At 54.2% G+C, this 23,813-nt stretch overlaps 1 protein-coding gene across 5 annotated transcripts in view; it reads right to left on the bottom strand.

Annotated features, from left to right (window-relative positions):
- The window catches only part of WHRN (whirlin), a 95,323-nt gene that overhangs the window by 51,285 nt on the left and 20,225 nt on the right, over nt 1–23,813 (bottom strand). For all 5 annotated transcript variants that reach the window (XM_019454060.2, XM_019454059.2, XM_019454058.2 and 2 more), the window contains exons 2-3: nt 17,840–18,058; nt 6,019–6,144 (exon numbers count right to left, since the gene is read on the bottom strand). In XM_019454060.2, the coding sequence (XP_019309605.1) occupies nt 6,019–6,144; nt 17,840–18,058 (345 nt within the window). The remainder of the gene's footprint in view (nt 1–6,018; nt 6,145–17,839; nt 18,059–23,813) is intronic.

The raw sequence follows: 23,813 nt of genomic DNA on the forward strand, positions 1-23,813 counted from the left end.
GAAAAATGAATAAACCTTAAAAAAAATAAGAATTATAAAAACTAGGGGCGCCTGAGTGGCTCAGTAGATTAAGCATCTGACTTTGGCTCAGGTCATGATCTCATGGTTCATGAATTCAAGCCCCACATCGGGCTCTGTGCTGACAGCTCAGAGCTTGGAGCCTGCTTCGGATTCTGTGTCTCCCTCTCTCTCCCTCCCCCACTTGTGCTCTGTGACTCTCTCTCTCAAAAATAAATAAACATTTAAAAAAAAAAAAAAAGACCTGGACGCTTAACCCACTGAGCCATTCAGGCACTTCATGCATTCTTTTGACATGTGGTCAAGTTAGGGTACAAGGGAGGTGACAGCAAAGCATGTGGCCAGGGGCCCCAGATCCCTGTGTGATCCCGAGCAAGTGACTGCACCTCTCTGAGCCTCACTTGCTCATCTATTAAATGGCACTATTAATGCCCGCCGTGGGACCATGGGAAGGATTACTTAGGAATGTATCAAAAGTGTTTATTTAGCGCAGTGCCTGATTCATAATAACTGGTTAATAACTAGCAACTACCATCATTATTATTTTTAAATGCCAGTCGATCTGGCTGTCCTCAAAGGAACAAACAAGGTTTTAGGGCCCATTCTGTGGTGGGAGCTAGAAGCTGGCAGGGCAGGTGCAAAGGAATAAGAGGCCTAAAGGTACACGCAGAAGGGGGAGTCAGCCCCTACGGAGAGGGTGGGAAAGTTCCACGCTCCACCCGGCCACCCCCAGGGTAAGTGCTGGGAAGCGCCTGACCTCCTCCTAAAGACCCTCTCCTCCTAGCAGTTGACTTGCCCTCCCCTGGACTCGCACGGCCCTCAGAAGCTAAGCGAGCAGCTGGAAGCCAGGCAGAAGGCAGCATTTCTGCCCCAGGAAAGCTCTGCACGGCAGCAAGGAGCCCTGTTGACAAATAAAGCCTGTTCTTGGCTCCACCACCCACAAAGCCAAGCCCCTTTATTCCATTTCAATATGCCTGATTCTACTGACAGTGCATTGGCAATAAATGGAATTAATCAGTCCTGGATGCCCGAGCGAGTGTAGGCAGGTGTTAGCACATTCGAGGGAACTTGGAGGGGAGCGTGAAACAGTGGCAGGGAATATAAAATGTCTTACTGCGGCGGGGACCGAGAAAGGAAAGGTCTCTACCAAAGGCAGGCATTTTATGAGCAAATAAAGCCTTTGCCTGCCTGCCACCGAGAAGCAAAGTGAAGCGACTGGAAAACTTCTACGGAATATCTTTCTGCTGCCTTGCTTCAAGACGGGGAAATGGCTTTAAATGTTGCTGTTTTCATGATGAGAAGAGCAATATTCGCTTCATGCAGACCCCACGCAGGATGTAAAGAACGGCAAAAGTCATCGGTAACGTCGCCACTTTCGGATAACCACACCGATGTTTCGGTACAGGTCCGTGTGGCTGTTTCTCTGCGCATATTTTCACCTGCATCTACTGCCTGCATGAGCTCCTGTCAGATAAGTGGCTTTGCAGCCTGTGTTCTCCACTTAATAACAGACCTTGGACATCCTTCCATACTGCTAACTGCAGATCTGGGGCATCATCTTTCCATGGCTGCACAGTCTTGGGTGAATTACACACCCTGTGTGAGCTGGCTCTGTTCACTCTGTCAGCATCATCTGGCACCTTCTCCTCCGCCTGGCTTTCTGCGTTCAGCCACACCGGCCTTCCTTGGCATCAGGGAACACTTCATTCCACTTCAGGGACTTAGCATTTGCTGTTCTTTCTGCCGGAAATTCTCATTTCCTCCTTCACATCACTGATTTTCTCCTCTTGTTTTGAATTTCAACAGAAACGTTTCTTTCTCCAGGAAGCCCTCCCAGATATCCAAGATGAGAGCTGGTCTCCCCTGTCATACACCCACACGGTTCCATGGGCTTTGCCATCTTGTTGTTTACCCTGATTGTTTGATTAAACAAACAACTGGGTAATTCTGCCTCCCCACCTGGCCCCATCTTCCCACTAGAAAGAAAGCTCCTGGAGGTCAGACACTCTGTCTTGCTCAGGTCAGAAGCCACAGGGCGAGCCCAGTGTCTGGCACACAGGAGTCCTCAGTAGATATTTGCGGATTAAATGGAAGGAAGGGAAGGAGAAGCAGAATGGACAGCCACTACCTCTATGTAATGTCCCCTGCCTCCCTCCCTCCCCGCCTTCCTTCTCCCCTTCCTTCCACATAAAAGGGGGATCTGCCAGTGGGCTACCTGTTTTGGCGTCTCTCTGTGGCTGTGGTTCCTGGTGTCTGGGCAGTCTCAGGCTGGAAAAAAATGTGCGAATCTAGGAGAAAGCCTCCCGAATCATCTAGCCTGACTATTCGACTCCTCACTGTCCAAGCACGGAGACAGGCCCAGAGAGCGGGAAGGACACCCCTACCCTCACACAGCTGGTCAGCGGCAGGCCCTAGGGCTCCTGTCCCCCCTTGCACAAGGCTCTGTCAGGCCTGGGTTCAAATCCCAGCTCTGACATTAGAATGCATTGGACCCTAAACTCCATGAGCCTTCACCTCTTCAGCTGTAAGCTGGAGACAATGACACCTATCACCACCAGGAGGCGGTGGAGAGTAGCGGTTACGAAGGTAGCCTGTGCCGCTGGGGGTGCAGACCTAGCCCCTCTTAGCTGGGTGGCCTTGGGCACGTTGCTTAACACTGTTCCCGGATCTGCCACCTGCAAAATAGGGAGGAGAATATTCCCTCCTCATGCATTGTCATAAAAATCACGTAACACCGTGAAGCATCTGGCAGTTCCTGACACGGTGACTCCTCAGTAAGTAGACGACACGATAATAAAAGCGACCATCTGTCAGTAATGAGAGAGACAGATGCAGAGACAGAGACACAGAGACAGAGAGAGAAAATGTGCTCAGTGCTCTCAGGCTGGACCCTAACACATCATCTTTCCCGCTCTCTCCGCTTTCTTTTAACATGGATGTCATCAGAACGCATCCGCCACCAAGGGTGGAATCTGCTCATACATTTCCCGTCACTGAGGACACCGCTTACATCATCACACAGCATTCTCTCCAAGAGACACCGGAGGGAAACTGCGCTCAGGCCCCAGGAAGAGGAACAGCCAGGCTTCTAAAGCACAGTTGCTCTGTTTTCATCTCACAGACGTCACGGACCTGCTTCTCTCTTTGCATCGGCTGCCAGGAAGCTCTAACCAAATCTGCGTCTTGCCTCTAGCAAGTGTTCTAGAAAAGACCCTTGCTCTGTCTTCATCCCTTTCTCTCAGCCCTCATTTTTCTTCTCCCCGATTTCCTCACTCATTTATTTAAAAAAAAAACCAAGGGGCACCTGGGTGGCTTGGTCGGTTGAGCGTCCGACTTCGGCTCAGGTCATGATCTCACGGTCCGTGAGTTCAAGCCCCGTGTCGGGCTCTGTGCTGACAGCTCAGAGCCTGGAGCCTGTTTCAAATTCTGTGTCTACCTCTCTCTCTGCTCCTCCCCCATTCATGCTCTGTCTCTCTCTGTCTCAAAAATAAATAAACGTCAAAAAACAAACAAACAAAAAAAACCCAAAAAACAAAAACTGTATTCCGTGCTTAGAAACTGCCATTAATCTTTTTTGAAATTTGGTGGTGGTTGGGGGGGGTGGAGGAATAAATGGAATTAAAACTGCATACAAGCCAAATGCAACGCATAACGCTGAAGTGAACCACATTAGTGGAAAAACTGGTGACTCCAAATAAAGTGTGTGGTTTGTGGAAACGTGCTGTACCCATGTCAGCTTCTGAGCCTTGACAAATGTACTGTGGTTACAGGAGACGCTGACGTTGGGGGAAGCTGGATCAACGAAGGATGGGAAATCCCTTTATAACTTCTCAGTAAATCTAAAATTATTCCAAAATAACAAACTTCTTAAACAAAACGTGCGCACAGACTACTGTGAGATTGTTTCCTCTTGGGGATCCCATCAAGGTGCCATTTTTCCCTGAGAACACAGCACGGGCTCAGACCCAGGGCCTTGCAGAATCAACGAGACCCAGCCAGCACTTGTGGGGCCTCTATCACCCGCCCGACTGGCCTGGTTACGAGCACGGTTCCAGAACCAGAACCCCAACTATCGCATGGGAGTCCCAGCTTTGCCTCCCACTGGCTGTGTGACGCTCTGAGTCTCAGCTGCTGTGCCTGTAAAATGGGCTAACTGAGGAACACATTTCCACAGGGGTGCGGTGGGTACACGGATCCACGGCATAAAGAGCCAGAGAAACAGCAGGCTGTGTCAGGCTGTCCCAGCTGCTAAAACAAAGCGCCGTAGACCGGGTGACTTACAAACGGTGGACATGTATTTCTCAGAGTTCTGGGAGCCCAAAGTCTGGGGTCAGGTGCCAGCATGGTCGGGTTCTGCTGGGGACCCTCTTCCGGCTTGCAGATAGCCCACTTCTTGTGTCCTCACTTGTGGGGTCCATTTTATAAGGATACTACTCCTATTCATGACCTTGTCACCTCTCCGAGGCCCCACCTCCTAACCCCATCATGTTGGGGGTCAGGGACTCACATATGAATGTGGGGACACAAGCATTCAGCCCATAACAGAGACAATTACTGACGTTATTATTACCATTATTATCAGCTTTCTCTTCTCATCTTTTCAACGACCCTCAGACAGTGGTGTTCTCTATTATGCTTATCTGGGAAAAGGCAGGGAAGCACAGACACAGGGAGGAACCGTCCAAGGTCACAGCTATTAGAGCAAAAACAGCGAAGTTGGGATTCGAACCCAACCTTCCAGGCTCCAAGCCCAGAGCTCTTCCGATTAAATCCTATGTCCTAAAAGAAGCTGACAGATGCCTCCTCTCGCCCACTCCAGTCCTCCCACCACTACACGGCACGGGGCGGGGGTTGGGGGGGGGTGTCTCTGCTGACCGCCACTCTGATCTGCCATGACCCTTCCTGACCTTTTCTTCGCGTCTGCATAGAGAATCGGGTTCCCACAAGTTAGTGGGGCATTCAAGGCCCTTTGCTAGAAAGACAGCATCTCATCTTGTGCTTCGTTCCCCAGCCATCTAGTTGCCCATGATCTCAGTGACAGCTCCCTCTTCCCCAGCCCCTCTACCTCCAACCTGTGGCATTCTGCAAGGCTGGCTCAAATGCCACCCATGCCCACGGCTACTGCTCCCGTTGCTGCTGCCTTGGCTTCCCCGGCCGGCATCAGGACTTATTAGCCCATTCATTAGGCCATCTGTCTTCTGGGCCCAGGGTCCTCGCCTCTGCCTCACTCAGTGTCACAGCCCTCCAGTGCTCCGAGCAAGTTCTGGCAGCAAGGTGGTATAGTGCAATGGCTGAGAGCACGGGCTGTGGAACAAAGATGGCCTGGGCTGTCCTGCTCTGCAACGTGTCAGCCGCATGACCTTGGGAAGTCTGTTTCACCTTCTTCTCTCCGTGTCCACCTCCCCGACTGGAAAATGTGGGTAAGAGCCACCTACCCCAAGGGGCAGCCTGAGGGTTCAGTGAGACGCGTGTGAAGCCAATGAGCAGTACCGGGCACACAGTTAGTGTTCTTTAAAATGAGAACGAACGATATGATTTCAATAATTGCTGGTTGCCCTGATGGAACGCCAACCGGGAGCTGCTCGGTGCAACCCTAACCCAGCTCCCGCTTTCTCCTCTCTTCCCTGTCAATGCTCCAGAACGAACCTGAAGTCGGGGCCACCGCAGCCATTGACAGTGTTTGCAAAGCAGCAGCCACGAAGAGCTCGGCTGGCCCACTGCCTGCCACCGCATGGGAGGCTGCACTGCTCCGAGGAGAGCTAGGAAACCAGCTCGGGAGGCTGGGAGGTGGGCCCTGTTGCTTTGCTCTGAGCTGCCAACTGGAGGCATGCAGCCAGGGGGACTCCTGGCCGGGACTGGTCCTCAAGGTGGGGTGCCCATGGCCTCGCTGGAGGTCTGACCGAAATCAGCCGCACGGAGCTCCACACGTGGCTCCTTCGCCCTCACCCCATGCATGCGGCCCTGGTGCCCACCCCCTCCTCTGGGAGTCGGGCCGCTCACCTTGAGTCCGCTGCTTTCTGCTTCTGAGCCCGGGTCCACGCCGGTGACATAAATGCCCAGGCCGTACTCGGCTCCCCCTCGGATGGTGAGGCCCAGGGACCGGCCGTCCCCCAGCACCAGGTTCACCTGTGGGAGGGACAGAAGATAGCACTGGAGGGCCTGGAGGTGACAGGAACTTCCAGGGGGAGGCGGGGGGGCATCACAGGCTACAGAGGCCCTGACATACCCTGAAGGGCACACCGATTCAGGCCAGGAACATTCCAGATCCCCTGCCCCAGTTCGGCCTCCAACTTGCTGAGTGACCTTGGGGAAGTCCCTTTCCCTCCCGGGGTCACAGTTGTAAGTGCAGTGAAAGGAAGGCGTTGAAGGAGGTGACCCCTGATGCTAACATCCTAGAGAACCTCTACATTTCAGGTTTTCATGTACACTTCACACAGTGGGGGCCACGCACGCCCCCGGCTGCCCCTCAGCACCTGCTTCAGCCAGGGAGAGCCTGCTCTGGCCCCAGGCTCCCTCACCTCCCATCTTCCTTAGGTTCAAGGCTAAGTCCACTCTGCCACCCAAGGACCCCCTGCCTCCTCCCTGGAAGTCTCCCACCAACCACGGGTCTCCTGCCTCCCCACGGGTCTCCTGCACTGCCACCCACACCAGCGGGTCACAACATTATCACCTCAGCTGCCCTTCCTTCTACAAACACAGGGAGCACTGGCTGAGGGCAGGCATAGCCCATGCTGGGCCAGGGGACCAAGGGACAACCCAGACATAGTCCTGCTCCCGAAGGTCTCACCAGAGGGGCACACAGACCAGTAAACAGACCTTCACAGAACAGCGTGAGCAGAGCGTGATGGGGCGGCTCATGGGGCCACAAGTATGCAGAGAAGGTGCAAGGTCCTGACTGGGGGCGAGGGTGGTGGTCAGAGGGCTTCCTGGAGGTGACATCTTCTTGATGAGACTGGAGGGTGAGCAGGAGTCAACCAAGCAGGGGCAGGGCAGGGGCGAGAGGGGCTTTCCAGGGTTACAGGTGAGAAGCAGGGGAGCACGCTTTGCTTAGGATAGGAGGGTGGAAGTGAGTCACTGTGGCCAAGGCAGGGCGTGCAGGGGGATAGCTAGGGGGCTAGGAGGACAGGCAAGGGAGGCTGGGGGCCGATTCAGGTTAAATGTGCCTTGAGCATGAGAGAGGAATTTATAGAAAAGGGAAGAGGCACCAGAATAGCTGGAACTACCCCAAAAGAACAGAAAATACCCCTCAACGAGTTAAGACCCAGAGACACGTAAGGGACCCGAAAAGAACACAGTGTGGCTGCCCACAGAACAGCGTGGGCACCTGTTGGCATCAGGGGAGGGCAAATGTCATGGAGTTAGGGAAGCCATCCAACCAGCTTTCAATTTCTGAAAAGTTATTCACTTAAGAATTACCGAGGGCTTTGTGCCAGTCATCTGAAGCCTTTCACGTATATTATCTCACTTAATTCTTCAACCACCCTGGGTGGAGGTGGCAAAGAGGACAGACTCAAGTCCAAACTGCCCGATGAGGCTGGAGCCGCTGTGTGGCCCTGGGCAAGTTCCTTAACCTCTCTGTGTGTCCTCAGCCTCCTCACCCATAAAAGGAGGGTGAAAATAGCCTTATAAAGTTACTATGGAAAGGATCAAATTAAGAGACAAATGTAAGCTAGTTTCTGGCCCAGAGTGAATGCTTGGTAGGCGGCAGCCGCTGTTGGCTCCATTTTGCACACGACAAAACCAGACAGGGACACACAGCCACAGCGGACTCCTACAGACTGGCAGACAGTTTTCAGGAGACAGCCCCCCAGACGGAACGCTTCTATGGAGTTTGGCTCTAGGACTGCACACTCTGGGGGGTGGCCCCGGCCCCCCTCGGGCCACAGTGGCTCCCGGTTTCCTCCTCAGGCAGGAAGACCCCATTAGAAAGGACAGCGTCTGTGAGGCCCTCATAGCTCTCAGGGGGCACCTGGGAACAGTCACCCAGAAACGTCAGAGAGATGGATGTTCCAGAAACAGCAGGCTCTGAGGACGGGCTTGGGAATAACAACCCAGCCCTTGTGAGCTGCCCCCTCCTGCCCCAGCACCGCTCCATGGCTGGGAGAGCTCTCAGGTGACGTGGGTTCATGGCCCGCTCGGTCTGCTCTCACACGCAGGACTGTGCGTCTGGGAGGTGACAGTGTGCTGGTTACGGGGACAGGCTCCGGACCGCTCAAGCCTAATCCTGGCAGTGACGGTTGCTAGGTGTTTGTCACTCCACACAAGTGACTTCACCTCTCTGCGCCTCAGCTCTCTCATCTACAAAACTGCCTCCAGCAGCCACACCCGCGTCACTTGGATTCTTGCCGGGGACGCGTGGGTCCGCAAACCTGGAGCATTCAGACTCGTGCCTGGCACAGCGGAGGCAGTCAGGCAACACTGGCTGTTGTTCTTACCTCCAGAGTGGCCCGCTCCGTCCGGCAAGCCGTGGGGCTAGCTGGCACAGCCGTGCCCCGGGAGGAACGCAGAGGCGCCCTCCCAGAGGTGACGGGTGGGCTGCAGCCGAGGCTGGGACGGGCTCCCCGGTGTGTACTCACTCACCCAGCCCCAAGTCTGAGCTCACCCAGCCCCTCGCCATGGGCGCGGGACCACAGGACGAGCTCACCGGGTCCCCGTCCGCAGGTACTGGGAGTGCTGGCTGCTGGTGGCTCACAGCTGAGCCCTTGCCAGGAACGGCCTCCCCCTGGAGCAGCTTCTGTGCGGGGACCGGGAGAAGGGGGCAGGCGAAACAGCCAGAGCCCAGCCTCCCTTCGCGACAAAGCCAGCGCAGCCCCAGTGCTCCTGCGGGACCGGCCGAGGCGTCAGCCCAGCACCGTCACCAGCGTCAGTCGAGCCCAGGGCAGGGGACTGCTGCTGTGATAAATGACCACACACTTAGTGGCCTGGAACAGCACAGATTCATTATCCTAGAAGCTCTGGAGGTCAGGAGTCTAAAGTGAGTCGACAGGACTGCATTCCTTCTAGAGGTTCTTAAGGAGAACCCGTTTCCTTGCCTTCTCCAGCCTCCAGAGACCACCTGCCTTCTTGGGCTCATGGCCCCTTCCTCCATCTTCAAAGCCAGCAGGGTAGAACCTTCCCACCTCTCTCTGCTCCCGGCAGGACGCCACCTTTTCTCTGACTCTGACTCTCCTGCCGCCTTGTTCTGAGGGTCCTCGTGACTGCACTGTGCCCACCCAGAGAACACAGGAGAGTCTACCCTGTCACGAGAGCCTTAACTTCATCACATCTGCATGTGATGGACATGGAAGGCTGCTGGTGCCTCACAGCTGAGCCCCTGCTCATGGAAGGCTCCAGGGAAGAGGCAGTGGGCGTCTTGGGTCATCATTCTGTGTACCACAGGCACACATCTAGAAACCTCATCAGGGATATCTCGGTCTCAGAGTCCATTCTGGGAAGCCTGACCTCAGGCAGAGTGTCTCAGAAATATGACCCCTGAGCCCCGAAGGCCTTAGAGGGTCATTCTGGGAAAGCGGACGTATTCTGGGGGCAGGAGGCAGGAATGTGTCAAAAGCTCAGAATCTGGACAGAGCCGGGCCCCCCAGGAGTCCCGCAGGGTTGCTTGGCTGAAGCACTGCAGGGAAGGAAGGAAAGGGACAGCAGTAGCCAGTGGGGGACCATGATCCAGGCCGAGAAGCCTGGCCTTTAGACCAGGAGAGAGATGGGCTCAGACTCATTCCGGTTTTAGGAAGACTACTGGCCCGCAGAGGGGGCCACTTCCTGGAGATCCTTCAGGAGAGGGTGTGCACCCTGAGACAGCGGTGGAGTGGGAGAGGCAGGGGGCTCAGACCTGGGGGAGGCCAGTGAGACAGGCTGGGCACAGAGTGGGCAGTTCTCATCCGGACCCCCTACCCTGCCCGCAGAGTGGGCCCCTTCCTCTGTGCTCTGACTGCAGGGCCTGGGGTCTCCACACCAAGGCTCCAGCCCAGCTCATGCGGTGGCCTGCAGTCCGTCGCTCCCCTCCCCCACCCGGGCTCTCCAGCTCCGAGACCTGAAGATTCTGGGAGGAGAGAGTCAAGAGGAGCCCCGTGACACCCAGACAGCAACGGTTGTCTGCGGCTGCCCCCTCTGCACGCTGAGGATGAAAACAAACCTCCTTGCCTCTCTGCCACCTCCCCATAAATCCTTCTTCACGTGGGAATAAAACGGAGTCTTTATCACAGAACTGTAATAACAGTCCTATCAACTACAGGGTAATCTGCCTCAATCACTTGCTAGAATTCAACCAGCATTTGAGAGGGGGAAAAAAATCACTTATGGGAAAGGACACTGAGCTGTGAGAAGCAGCCCAGCACAGTGAAAAGTGTGCATTCATTCCCACTGATGAGATGAATAATAACTCATGAAATTAATTGGTCACTTAGTGTATGGTGTATTTCCTAAATCCAGGCACTGGATGCATTATCCCATTTAATACTCTCTCTTCCTCTGTGGTTTCCCCCATTTTCCTGATGAGGAAACTGAGGCTGGAGAGGTAAAATGATGTGGCCAAGGCCACACGGTCGGCAGCTGGCCCGCCCAGGCATTTAACCAGCAGGCTGTGCTGCCTTCCACAGGCCTGAATTCAAATCCTGATTTTGCCCTTTACTCCTGGGAACCTGTGGGGCAAGGCCCAATTCTTCTGTGATTTTCAGTTTCCCCATCAGTAAATTGAGACTTGTACAACCTACCTGGAGCAGGCACTGCTCCCCTCCTTGCCCTTGAACCCTGGCCCTACCCAGAAAGGAACAGAGCAGCGCCAAGAGATGAAGTCAGTCCAGGCCAACCTGGTTCCTCTCTTTCAGGGACATGGGTAGTCTGGGCCACTTCTGGCCAATGGACACGATGAAGGACGTCTGCTGGTGGATGTTGGGAGCAATTCTTCCCCCAGAGAAGAGAGAGGCATAGGCACAGGAAGAGAAGGGCCTTCTGCCTGCCCGCCCCACTTCCACTCTGCTTTGGACACAGCCGTGAGAGGATGTGATGGCAGGAGCAGCAGCTGCCATTCTGCAGCTGTGAAGCAACGAGCCTGAGACAAAAGCCAGCCAGAAGAAGGACAGACTCACCAGCAAACCACACCTGGAGCCACCGAGCCCTACACCTGAGGCATCCCATAGCCTGGACATTCGGCCCAGACAACCACTGCTTCATGGACTTCAGATCTTACATCATCTCCTCAGTGAGGCCTTCCCTGCCCCTCTCTAGAATCACCCCACTCATCAGTGTCCCCCATGCCCTTTTCTTGCTTATCCCATTTACTACACACTACACATCACTTATTTTAACACACACACACGCGCGCGAACATAATAAGCTTTGGAAGGAGGTTGTCCTTGGCTGCCGACTGCTGTATTCCCAATACTCAAAACGGTTTTTGGCCCACTGTAGGTATTCAATAAACGTTTCAGGATGAAGAGATATGAGAGGTCGCCTGCGTCTCGCTGGCATTCGATAAACGATGGTGGTTACTGGAATTAATGACCACGCTTCAGGCACTGCTGTGCTCTACACTTATGCACACGATTACTGATCCCTGAACAGTCCCTCGTGCCTGCCGGGACTATCCCCAATCTTGTGGACAGGGAGGCTTCGGTGACCAACCCAAGGTGAAGTGACTTGTCTAAGGTCACACAATCAGGAAGTTCAGAAACCAGGCTTCAACCCCAGGCCCAAAGGCCCTGCTCACCCTGCACCAGGTTAGGTCCCGGCCTGAGTCAAGGGGCAGATTGCGTCCTGTGTCTGTGGCTGCTGAAGTGAGTCTGGAGAGCTGCTACCTGGTCTGATGGCTCGGCATGGCGTGGCGGCCGAGGGATGAAGAAGGCACCACAGTGGAACGGGACTTGCCCATTTGCTCAGGGGCAAACGACCCAGGAGGGTGACACTTGAACCTTACCATTGGCTGCTTCTGCCCCCATCATTCCCCTGAATGAATCCCAGGTGCTGACCAAGGCTGCTGGTGCGGGGAGCAGCCGGAGGGGGCCTCGGCTGAGGCCGTGTGCAGGCCAGCCCTGAAGAGGTGGAGCCAGAGGACAGCAGAGGACAGCAGCGGAGGCAGGGGAACTCTTCCCTGTCAGGCACCAGGAGGTGCCCACCAGGACAGGACTCAGGATCTGAGGACAATGCGGCCCCACCCCTCGCAGGCTGTGTGGCCTGCAGCAATGCGTTCAGCCTTTCTGCACCTCCATTCTTCCATCTGGAAAATGGGAATATTGGTACCAGCTGCAAAGACAGATTTAGCTTAAGAGTCAAATGATTTGGGGCACCTGGGTGGCTCAGCTGGTTAAGCATCCAACTCTTTTCTTTTTTTTAACTTTATTTATTTTTGAGAGAGAGAAAGAGAGAGAACATGAGCAGAGAGGGGCAGAGAGAGAGGGAGACACAGAATCCGAAGCAGGCTCCAGGCTCAGAGCTGTCAGCACAGAGCCCAACGCGGGGCGTGAACTCACAAGCCGTGAGATCACGACCTGAGCCGAGGTCGGACACTGACTGAGCCACCCAGGCTCCCTAAGCATCCGACTCTTGATCTCAGCTCAGATTATGATCTTGCAGTTCATGAGTTCAAACCCCTCATCGGGCTCTGTGCTGAGGGTGCAGTGCCTGCTTGGGATTCTGTCTCTCTTTCTCTCTGCCCCTCGCCTTCTTGTGTTCTCTCTCTGTAAAAGAGGCAGATGATTCTACGAAACCTCATCGAAATCGGAAAATGCCAGTGCGGAGGAAAACTGCTGGGATATTGGGGTTCCCTCGCACTGGTTCTGATGTCCATCACCCAACTGATAACCCTTCTCCAAGAAAAGGCGGTGACAGAACGTACGTGTGGCCTGTGGAAACAGCAGAAGCAGGAGAAAGAGCCTTCCTCTGAAAGCCCTGCTCCTGTTTCCATGGGGTGTCCCGCATGTGCCCTCCCGGAGCGACTGCCCCTTCAAACTGAGAACCCAAGAACAGTTCGTTGTGCCCTGAAGCTCAGACTCAAGGGCAGGTAGGTGGGGGGACACCTGCCTCAGAGCAGGACCTGGGAACACTGTGCTCATCCCCTGTGCCCCAGAGACAGCTGGTAACCCACCCCGCTCTCGCTTCCTCTCTCCTGCCACATCCCAGCCCCGTGAGCACTCTCAAACCGTCCTCCGCTTCAAGCCGTTTGAAGGAATGAGCTCATCCCCTGCGTCCAACTCATAAACGATCCCACTGTGAACATCCACACACAGAGAAGGCCATCGGAGCACCGGAACCTTCCCCCAAGGTTTATTTTCCCCCTTGGAAGTTCATCTTGACTAAAACCGGAAACGTCACTTTTGGCTCCAGGGGCTCCTTAGGTTTTGTTTTTACTTCGACCAGTCCCACCCCCTACTTTGAAGATGAGCTTAGCACCCCCTTTCCTTCGCGATCTCATAAAGGTCCTAGCACACATGGGATCAATTTCACCATCCCTCCCCTGCTGCCTGCAGAAAAATGTCCCCTAGGGTGCACAGGCTATCCTAGTCTGTCATCCCAGCCCTGCTGTTCCCCAAGCGTAACTCACACAGGACACCAGTGGTGGGGAGGGGGGTCCCAAGACCCATATTTTTCTCTCTGCCCTCCTTCCCACTGTCACACCCTTCCCTCTGCCTGGACCACTGTTCCTTCCACTGCTATGTAGCCAAACTTCAAACGTTACCTCCTCCAGGAAGCCTTCCCAAATCTCTGGCTGGCAGGATCTCCCTCCTCTACACACCACAGCACTCTCCCTATCCCTTTTACAGAGCATATCCCATGAGACCTTGGGCATGTGCCACTGAGGCACCTCAGCTTGCCTCCTCTGGGCTGCTCACACTGGGGACATGGCACAGGGCAACATTAGGACAGAGGGCTCGGAAAGAGACAGATCTGGCCCTGCCCCTGAACACCAACCACTCCCAGCTGTGTGATGTTGGGCACGTCCTTGCTCTGCTGAGGCACAAAGGTCCACCATGAAGAAAACTGCTCAGGAAAAAAACTCCTACCACCTCACACCCATTAGGATGGCTCCTACCAAAAACAAAACAAAACACAAAAAAAACCCAAAAAACAGAAAATAACAAGTGTGGGTAAGGATGTGGAGAAACTGGAACCCTCATGTACTGTTGGCAGGAACGTAAACTGGTACAGCCACTGTGGATAACGGTACGGTAGTTCTGCAAAACATTAGAAATATGATTACCATGTGCTCCAGCAACACTTCGGAGAACTGTGGCTTTACGCCCTGCCCCTAAACCATTTTTCAGTTTTCAAGTGGGGTTCAGCTAACCGGGAAAGAACTCCAAAGTGTAAGGCCTGGAGGGCTGCTGAGCTTGGATGAGTGTCACCTCCCCTGTGGGTGAAGGAGAGGTGACAAAGAATGTGCCTTTTCTCCCTGGAGACTGATGGGTTGGGCACCAGCCCCCAAGGGCACACGCCAGAGGCAGCTCTTCAGATCGCAACAAAAATAGCAACTTGGGAAGCAGGTGGCCACACCCTCCCCTGTAACTTTGCAGAGAACGGCGTGCCAAGGTCTGATCCCACAGGATTCAAACCCAGCAAACATTACTGACCTTCAGTCTACCATGCACCCGGCGGCTGGCAAGGCGTTTTCGTTTTAATTCACTCGTTCATATAATAAACACCGAGCACCTACACTGTGCCAGGCACTGATCCAGGCCCTACGAGTGTGCCAGGGCGTGGAACCAAGGTCCTTACTGCCACGGAGTTTACACAGTGGTGGGGAGAGTAGCCCCTGCCCCTACCATTGTTTCCAATGGAAACAATAGCTCAGAGCGCTTACGTAACTTGCCCAAGGTCACACAGCTGGCAAGCTGCGGAGGCGGGATTTGAATCCAGGTGGCCTGGCTCCAGTGTCTCACCCTCCCTGTCACACTCACGCTAACCCATTTAACCCCCCACAACAAATGTGTTCCGGTTTATTAGAGCTGTGGCGGCTACGGTATTCCAGATGGGGAGCCTAGAACAATAGCAATGCTGTCTGCCCCCTGCCCCCTGCCCCTATTCACCTCTGAGGACACGACAGTAACGTGAGAGCAGATGGGTCTGATTCCCAGAGAGTTACATATTTTCTTCCCTTCTGTTCCTTTCCTCAGCCTCTCCGGACGGCTCGGCTCTCACGCTTCAGCGTGGAGAACAGCGTTGCTCGGAAAGGCTGCAACGCCACAGCCAGCTTTGGAGGGCAGCTTAGGTGGCTTTCACAAGTAATTCTGCAACATGTGGGATTTTTCACATCACTACTGCACTGGGAACTTGTTTCCCTGGAAGGCGTGTGTCCCCTGGGGCTGGGGGTGAGGAGGTTTGAAGTTTGGCATGGGAAGTCTAGGAGTCTGGTCACGGTGATTTGGAGTAGAGACGAGGACAGCGGAGAGAAGAGAGTCAGAGCCAGCCAAACTCCAGGCACAGGGAACAGAAGTGTGGGCCGCGGAGAGATTTCCCCACATCCCTCTCAACAGGAAATGGGGACTTCCTTGCTACATCGGCAAGAAGAAGAACAGAAGGGCGGGTGGAAGCTTATCTGGAGCTACAGGGTCTGTGAAGGCCACTCTGCTGTGGTCCAGGGTATTTCCTGCCTCCTGAGGCCTCTGGATCCCTGGAGCACAATTCTCTAAGTCTCTGCCTTCCACATTCCTATGTAAGTTATTCTAAGACTCCTAGGGGGTACCTCATCTCCTCCCAGCCCTCCTACCTGCTCAATTCCAGTGACAGGGCCCTCTTGCTAAGCACCCTTCTTGCTAAGCCTTGAGGACGTGAGCTGGTTTCCACCTCAGGGCCTTTGCACATGCTGTCCTTGCTACCTGGGATTTTCAGCCCCCAGAATACATGGCAGCTCTTTCTTCCCCCCACAGGTCTCAGCTCAGAATCATCTCCTCAGAGAGGCACTCCCTGACCACCACATCTGAAGCAGTGCCTCCCTCTCCTTCACTCTCTACTCCTCTCTCCTGATTTTACTCTCTTCCATCATTCTTCACCATCGTAATGATCTTGTTCGCTTATGCTCCTTTCTGGATCACTGTCTCACTCCTCCCATGAACTCTAAACTCACTGGAAGCTTCCCCAGAGCAGGGTCTCACCTCTCTTGTCCCTCTCTCTATTCCTCCCTCCCCTAACAGCATCAAGCACACCGCAGGTGCTCACTAAGTATGGGGCGACCCGTGGAATGGGTTCTAGTTGCCACAGTACCCTCTGAGTCTCTCTTGGATTCCTCAGCTTTGAAATGTGGATAAGGACAGCTACCCTGCAGGGCAGGGAAGCCATGAGGATTCACCAGGATGCTGTAAGCACAGAACCCAGCACCCATCGGCGCCAGGCCCCACGCAGGGAAAGGGCTCAAGGGGAAGATAAAGCAAGTTCTCTGGCCAACCCTGGAAAGCCGGCCGTGAAAATGACTCAAGGCCACAGGCAGCCTTGCTTTCTCAAGACCGCTGCCGAGCAACACGGATCCCCTGGTGGGGAGGGGTCCGAGCCCACCCGTGCCCACCCGCGCTGGCCCCCACGCAGAAGGCCAGGGGGCTCCACCCTGCCACTCATCACCCAGCACAGAAGTCGCGGCCCCCTCTGCCACAGCCTGCATACTGACGTTTGCACAAAGAACACAAAACCTGCTAAGTGAACGCTGTGCTCTTATGGTCAGAAAAGCAGAGCTGAGAAAAAGAGTCTCCAGATGGAAGCCTTGCTTGGCCCGGAGCCCCAAGGCACGCGGCCTCCGGGCTGTCAGGGTGGAGGTCCTAAAACATGGGACGAGCTGCCTGCAGGAGTTACATTCTTGGTCTCAGGAGCAACCATGGGGTGCAACGCAAACAGCATCCAGAACAAAGTTTAAGAACTTAGAGGAATCATCTCTCCGTCTTTTTTTTTTTTTTTAAACAGTTAAGCTGTGAGAGAAGGAGGGCTTTGGAAGGGGGCCTCTGTTGATGCCCCTGCTCCCCTTCTTCTGGGCAACCATCCTGCCACCACCTGCCATAGTCTTGGTGGTCCTGTCAGTCAAAGTGCCCCGCCCTCCCCAGCAGCCAATCAGGCGCTCCCTCCCTGGGCTACTCATCTGCAGGGGAAGGAGGCAGAGAAGTGACCTAGTGGGAATCCCTTCCCTCTGGGAGGCTACACCCTGAGTCCCTGCCCACATCCTTCCAGTAAATACTCGCTCTGTACAAGGTGACCAGCACCAGCTTCTGTTCTTTACAACCCAAGACCCACAGCTGCAAAAGGCGTGCTGAGGAGCCTAGAGTCCTGGCAGCTGCCTGTGCCCATGCGCCTGGGTCTGGACCACTGAGAAGTTAAACTGTGTCTAACTGAAACGGTCTGAGCTTGGGTCTGGACCACTGAGAAGTTAAACTGTGTCTAACTGAAACGGTCTGAGCTGTCTCTCCTCCCGTTTCCGCTCCAGGGGCTAGGGTGGGGCAGCTTCAACCATCAGAAGGGCCAAGCTCCCAGAGGGTGACGATGGAGGGAATCTGGGTCCCGGAATAAGACGTGGAGCAGAGCGGCGGCACCCGGCCAGACTGTCCCCTCTGTTCTGTGTCAGGGAGAAATAAAGGATCCCATTTAAGCCACAGTCTTTGGGCTCCTTGGTTGCAGGATCTTAGCCTGCATCAGAATATACACTGCACAGGTCAAAAAGAGAAGAAAACACGATGAAACCCTTCAGGGGGCTTGAGAGCAGGACAGAAACTTGAGAGAACCAAGCTCCTGTGTCCAGCCTCCAAGAAGCTTCCCTGTTCTGGGTCTGGTCAGGAGAACGGGGTTTCGAGGGGGCCAGCCTCCCCCACCGGCCCTCCATGCCCAGCCAGCTTGCCGGGGCCATCACCGGGCAGCTCACCTTTTTCTCATCCCCGCCTTGCAGGAGGTTCAGGGTGCTCCTCGAGTCACCCTCGCACTGCCTCAGGGTGCTGCCGTGGGTCTGGGGCAGGCCTGAGGGCGGGGAGATGCTGCGGCCCTGGGGGTCCACCCAGGTGTAGATGTGGTTGGTGACATAGCCCCCGGGGATGCGCCCCGCTGAGTACACAGACAGCACCAGCTTCTTGGAGCCCTTCAGAGCCTAGAGAGAGAGAGAGAGAGAGAGAGAGAGGGATATGTGAGTCAGCAGGAAGGGGGGCAGTGAGGGCCCACCCTCCCCACACCCAGAACTTACTTCTCTCAGGACCCCATGCATGGAGGAGGAGGCCAACCCCCGAGACCCCTTTTTTTTTTCTCTAGCTCTCGGTTTTTGTCCTATGGAGACATCTGTCCCACCCCTGCCTTGAAGTGGTCCAAACATAAGAAATACGATCTCTCAGCACAGCTGTGCAGAAGAGTTAACACAGCAGGCTGAACACTGCATCCTTAGGAAGCCCTGCTTGGCTGGCATCTGGGAACCTGGATTCTGAGTGTTCCTCCTATTCCCTAATGGATAAGGCTGGCTCACCATGCCTGGGCTACTTGCAAACTATGGGGAGAGAGGGGGGTTCTGGAATGTGGGTCCAGGCAGAGGGGACCTATGTGACCAGACCCCAATAAAAACCCTGACACTGAGTCTCTATGAGCATCTGGGGAGACAACATTTCACAGCTCATTCCGTGCTCATCCTTCAGCGAAGGGAAACTCAGAAGCTTGTGCCTGGTTTCCTACAGGCTTTGCCCCCTGCACCTGCTCCCTGTGTTCATTTTGCTGTGTATCCTTTTGCTGTAATAAATCTTAGCCACAAGCACAACTATACGCTGAACGTGTGAGCCCTCACGGAACCCGGGCGGTGGTCTTAATGACCCCGACAAGACAGTCAAGAGATAAAACTATGGATAATGAGAGCTAAACATTTATAAAGAGCCTGTCTGTGCAAAACACCCTGTTCAGTGCCCCACATGCTTTTATCTCCTGAAATCCTCATGGAATCCAATCTTCTTGGGAGAGAGACCCATTACTCAGATGAAGAAACAGAGGGAAACCACCTGTCCACATAGCTAGCGAGGGGCTCCTTTTCCACAGCAACTAGTTTTGAGCGTGGATACCACCTTTATTCCACATTTTCTGATCTGGGGATGGAACCACCACATGGAAAGGTGAGCCCGGACTCTGTGTCCAGGCTGGAAGCTGAGACTGGCCATCCTCCTTTCCCACAGCGTACCTGGAGCTGAGATGAAGCCGTTTATGCAGGGACAGTCACTTAGCACCCGGATTAACAGCAAACCCTGCAACTGGGGGGCTGTGTGAGCAAACTGACGGTAACCTGCACATACGGAGCCCATGCTGGCATTATAACCACATTCTAAAAGTATCACAGAGAGTTTGTAATGCTGTGGATATGTGATCTGTTGTACTGCGAGGTGGGGCCGAAAGGACACAAATTGTATCTTACCGTATGACCTCAGTTATGTTAAGATAAAAATCACACAGGAGTAATGGTGCCAAAATGCCAATTGTGTGTCTCTCTAGGCGGCAGGATTATGGGCGGTTATTATTCTGTCCTTCCCGTTTCTCAATATTCCCTGCAAGTTCCAGAATGAGGATACGTTGCTTTTGATAGAAAGTCCAAAAAGGGGGAGCGGAGTGCTTCGCTTTCTGACCCCCCCAAGCTTGCCCGGATGGGCCCCGTACTGCATTCTGCAGACTCCCCAGTACTCTGGACAAAGGGGGCCAAGAAAAGAGCTTTCCAGCGCAGCAGGGAGCCCTGGCGGGACAGCCTCTGCTGGAGGAGGAAGGTTAGGCCGGGAGGTTCCAGGTCCCTTAACTCCACAGCTAAATGCCAGTCCCTGGTGGAGGCATAATGAGAGGATGGCAACTGTCCAAAAGGCTGCTTTTAAAAAAGATTTCTGAGAAGATGAGCAGGGAGAGATTTCGTGCTCTTTTAGCATTCCCGGGGACTCCCTTGACAGAACAGCTGGGAGGATAAAACCTGTGTTAAATTCTAGGGGGCAGGATGGAGAGGCTATCGAGCAAGCAGGCTTCTGGGGGGGGAGGGTCACAGGGCAGGAGCTGCCTCAGCAGGACCCTCTGAGGCCACCTTGCCTTCCTGACCCCTCTCCCCTGCCCAGGGCTCCCTCCTCCACCAGGGCGCTGCTGGCTGGGGGCCGGTCCAACTGGCCTGCCTCTTCTCTGCTCCCTCCCCTGACACACTGTGAGGCCAGGCCTACCATTCACTTGTGAGCCCCACCATTCGCTCCACAAGCGTTGACTGAGGGCCTACCATGTGCCAGGCCCAGAGAGAACAAGTGGGCACATCCTCATGGCTCCTGCAGCCTGCTTCGCTCAGCAGGGCCTCAGAAAAGCCTGGTTGACCTGACGGGGTGAGAAAGTGCATATGTGGGCCCAGAAGAAACTGTAATATGCACAGGCACTGTCCTGCGGCCACCTCACTCGTCTGATGTAGACGACTGGGCCAGAATCGGAAATGCAAGGGAAAGGAACAGAAACTGTGGACTGATGCAGAACTGCATTGAAGCCATACGTCTCTCACTTGTTAGTCATGAGTCCTTGGGCTGGCGCCTCCTCTTTCCAAGCAGCGCCATGAAAGAACAATACCCACTTCTCAGGGTCCGCGGGGATTCAATGAGACCCATGTGCATGAGGTCTGGAGCCTTTGCACACAGTAGGAGCTCTGTAAGTGGCAGAGCTCCCGCTCGCCTCTCTTCCCGGAGCATCTGCATCGAGAAGGGAAACCAGGTGCAGAAAAGCTTTGTCCAGGGACTTACACAAGAAGGGGGGAGGCGTGGAGCACGATATGTGTTCTGTACCTCTGGCAAGAGTGGAATTCTCTTGGTCAGTTCTATAAATAGGCAAGCAGCAACCTTGAGAACGGAGAGGAGGTTAATGCCTTTGATGAGAATGCCACAGAGAGCTGGCACCAGGGAGGGCCTGGGGGGCGGTCACCGAATCTCCTGCGCTGCCTGCCTCCAGTGGTTTACAAAAGGGGACCCTGGGATCCCAACATGGGAAGGGACAGAGAGGGCACAAATACAAAACATACAGCCAAGTTCCAAGAGGCCAGCCTTGGGCAAGCCCCCCGCCCTATGAACCTCAGTTTCCCCATCACAAGACTGGGGCCAGAAATTCTGATGGCCACTCAAGCTTCGACCATCCCAGAACCTCTGATGTTGGCCTTTTGGGTAAATGTGGGCTTCCAGTGGGTCCTGGAGAACAAGAGTATCATCCTCCACTGCTGCCTTCTTTATTTTTTTCTGGTAAAACCGAACAAAAACAAGATTCCCGAAACAGCACTCGTGACATCTGAACAGGCTCTCGGAATATGGTCTGGGTGCAGTGACCATTGGAAGCTGCACAAACAGCTCCACCCACTGCCCTTTTTAGCTAAAACCTGAATGTGTCATGCGGGGAAGGCAAGAGGGTGGAGGATGGTCTGAGAAGCTGGTTTCTGTCTTCTTAAGGCCTCTTTGTCTCCATTTTTACAACCAACCACTTGCTTGTTTTTAAGAGTGGCTTTGAAGGAGCGTCTGGGTGGCTCAGTCAGCTGGGCACCCAGCTTCGGTTCAGGTCATGATCTCGCGGTTCGTGGGTTCGAGCCCCATGTCGGGCTCTGTGCTGACAGCTGGGAGACTGGAGCCTGCTTGGGATTCTGTGTCTCCCTCTCTCTCTGCCCCTCCTCCTCCACTCTCACTCTGTCTCTCAAACATAAATAAATGTCAACAAAAGTTGTTTTTTTTAAAAATAGAGTGGCTTTGAACCGAGAAGTGAATTCCTAAAGAAAGCTGGCTGATGAGTGCTCCCCGGCTAAGCTGTGCACCCGCTCCCCACACGCACTGCCACCACCACCTCGTGCACCAGGCCATTCGTCTCACAAAAGAACTAGCAGATTCTCTGGCCACAGTGAACCTCCACAGCAAGCAGCTTAGGGGGCAGAGGAAATTAGAAAGAGCTCCTGCTGTGAAACAGAGACCCAGGCGTGTCCCCATTGCACCACTGGCTTGCTGGCTGGTCCTGGGTGGTCGGGGGCTATGTCTCCTCTCACTGAGCCTCGGTTTTGCCAACCGGCCGTGAGCAGGCTGAACTCACTAATTGCTGAGGTCCTGCCCCAGTATTAAACTTTAATGTCTTCTGGTTAGTGGCTACATTCTAGAAGAAAAGGTTGTATTCACCCACGTGACGGTCATGAGTCATGGCCACAGAGAGATGCAGGGACAGAGCCCCGCCCTCAGCACGCCCTGTTTAAGGAGTACTCAAGACTGCGCTGGCTGAGGTTGCTCCCAGGTCCTTGAACCAGATCTTGAGACTGGGGGCTCTGAGGCTCCCTACCAGTTGGAAGGGACCACGAGGGTTTAAGAAAACACCAGAAGGACAGATGCAGCATCCGGTGTGGCAGGATGCACACTGCACCTCAGCACTGTCATCGGCAGCAGGGGACCTCCCAAGGGACCTGAGGGCTGGGGAGACGGTCTCCAGTGAGACGGTGGCTGTGTGTCTCTGATCTGGCAGGTGCCGCAAGTCCTGTGCGACACCCGACTTAAAGCAACCCGCATGCTCTGCCTGTGCCAGTTGGGGACTGTCAGCCATGTCCCTCTCCTGCGTGGCGACCCCCAGAATCAGCCAGTCTCCTGAACCAACTGCTCATTAGCTGTGTCACCCCACACAAGTTCCCGAACCTCTCTGTTCATCTGTTTCTCTCCTATCAAATGAAGATCATAATGCCACTCTCTCTTTAGGTAGAGGAGCCCGACAGCACCGTGCCTGTCACCGAAGAGTTCAAGGAGCTGTGGCTAAAAAGAAAAAAAAAAAAAAAGTGAGATCTAGGGAGAGTCCACCATAAGCAGCAGGGTCATGAGAGCAGTCTCCTCCCACACTTGTCACCACGCGTTTGCTGGTAAAACTTGACCTGGGGCTTGCGAGTCAGATCATAGCGAAATCTCCATCTGACCCAGCAGATGGCGTGGCTCAGATACTATCCATCACCAGATGACTGTGGAGGCAGCATGTTATGATTCTGGAAATGTAAATTATATGTGTATGTCTTCAAACTTAATAACTTGCTACTTGGATTAACGCTCTCAGGAGGCAAATTTGCCTCACTCAGCTCTTCAGAGCTGACTATCAAACCCCAACATCACAGACCAAGCGACGCGATTCTCCGCTCAGCAGAGAACAGAGAAATAGACTGGAGATGGTCACAGTGTGAGGGGACCAAGGGTTGTGTGTTAACACGGCAGATGTGTGTATGATCCTGTGTTCAAAAACACACACTAAAGTGCAAGTGTGAACTGGACCACAAGGTCACAGGACAATCAGATGACTGTCCTCAGGGGCATGTACAAAGGAAGTCTTCTAGAACAGTCTCAAGTAAGGGCACATCACAGTGAGTCATGCAGCTTATCTCAGGACACAGACCTCGAGGGGCAAGGTTTTCTCTTCTAAGGGACAGAAATGCCCCACCTCCGGAGGGGGGAGCTGGTCTAAGACCCAGGTTCAGGTTCGTCATCAGGAAGAGAGAAAAGGATGATGCGTGCCTGCTCTTCCTGACCCCACCTTGGTCAGCAGGGGCTTTGGGTTCAGACTCACTGGGCACCAACCCCGACTCTGCTGTTGACTTGCTGTGTGACACAGCAAAGTACCTTACCTCTCTGGGCCTGTTCCTGCATTTATTATTTTTTTTCAAGTTTATTTATTTATTTTGAGATGGAGGGGGAGGGGCAGAGAAAGAGGGGGAAAGAGAGAACCCCGCAGGCTCTGCAGTGAGATCCCAAGCAGGGGATCAAAGAGAGAGATCCCAAGCAGGCTCCACGAGGGGCTTGAGCCCACAAACCCTAAGATCATGACCTGAGGTGAAATCAAGATACTTAGCTGGCTGAGCTGCTTGTTTCTGCATTTAAAAT

Source organism: Panthera pardus, unplaced genomic scaffold (genome assembly GCF_024362965.1).
Source record: "Panthera pardus isolate Hobbes unplaced genomic scaffold, ASM2436296v1 HiC_scaffold_20, whole genome shotgun sequence".
In the NCBI taxonomy this organism is placed as follows: Eukaryota; Metazoa; Chordata; class Mammalia; order Carnivora; family Felidae; genus Panthera; species Panthera pardus.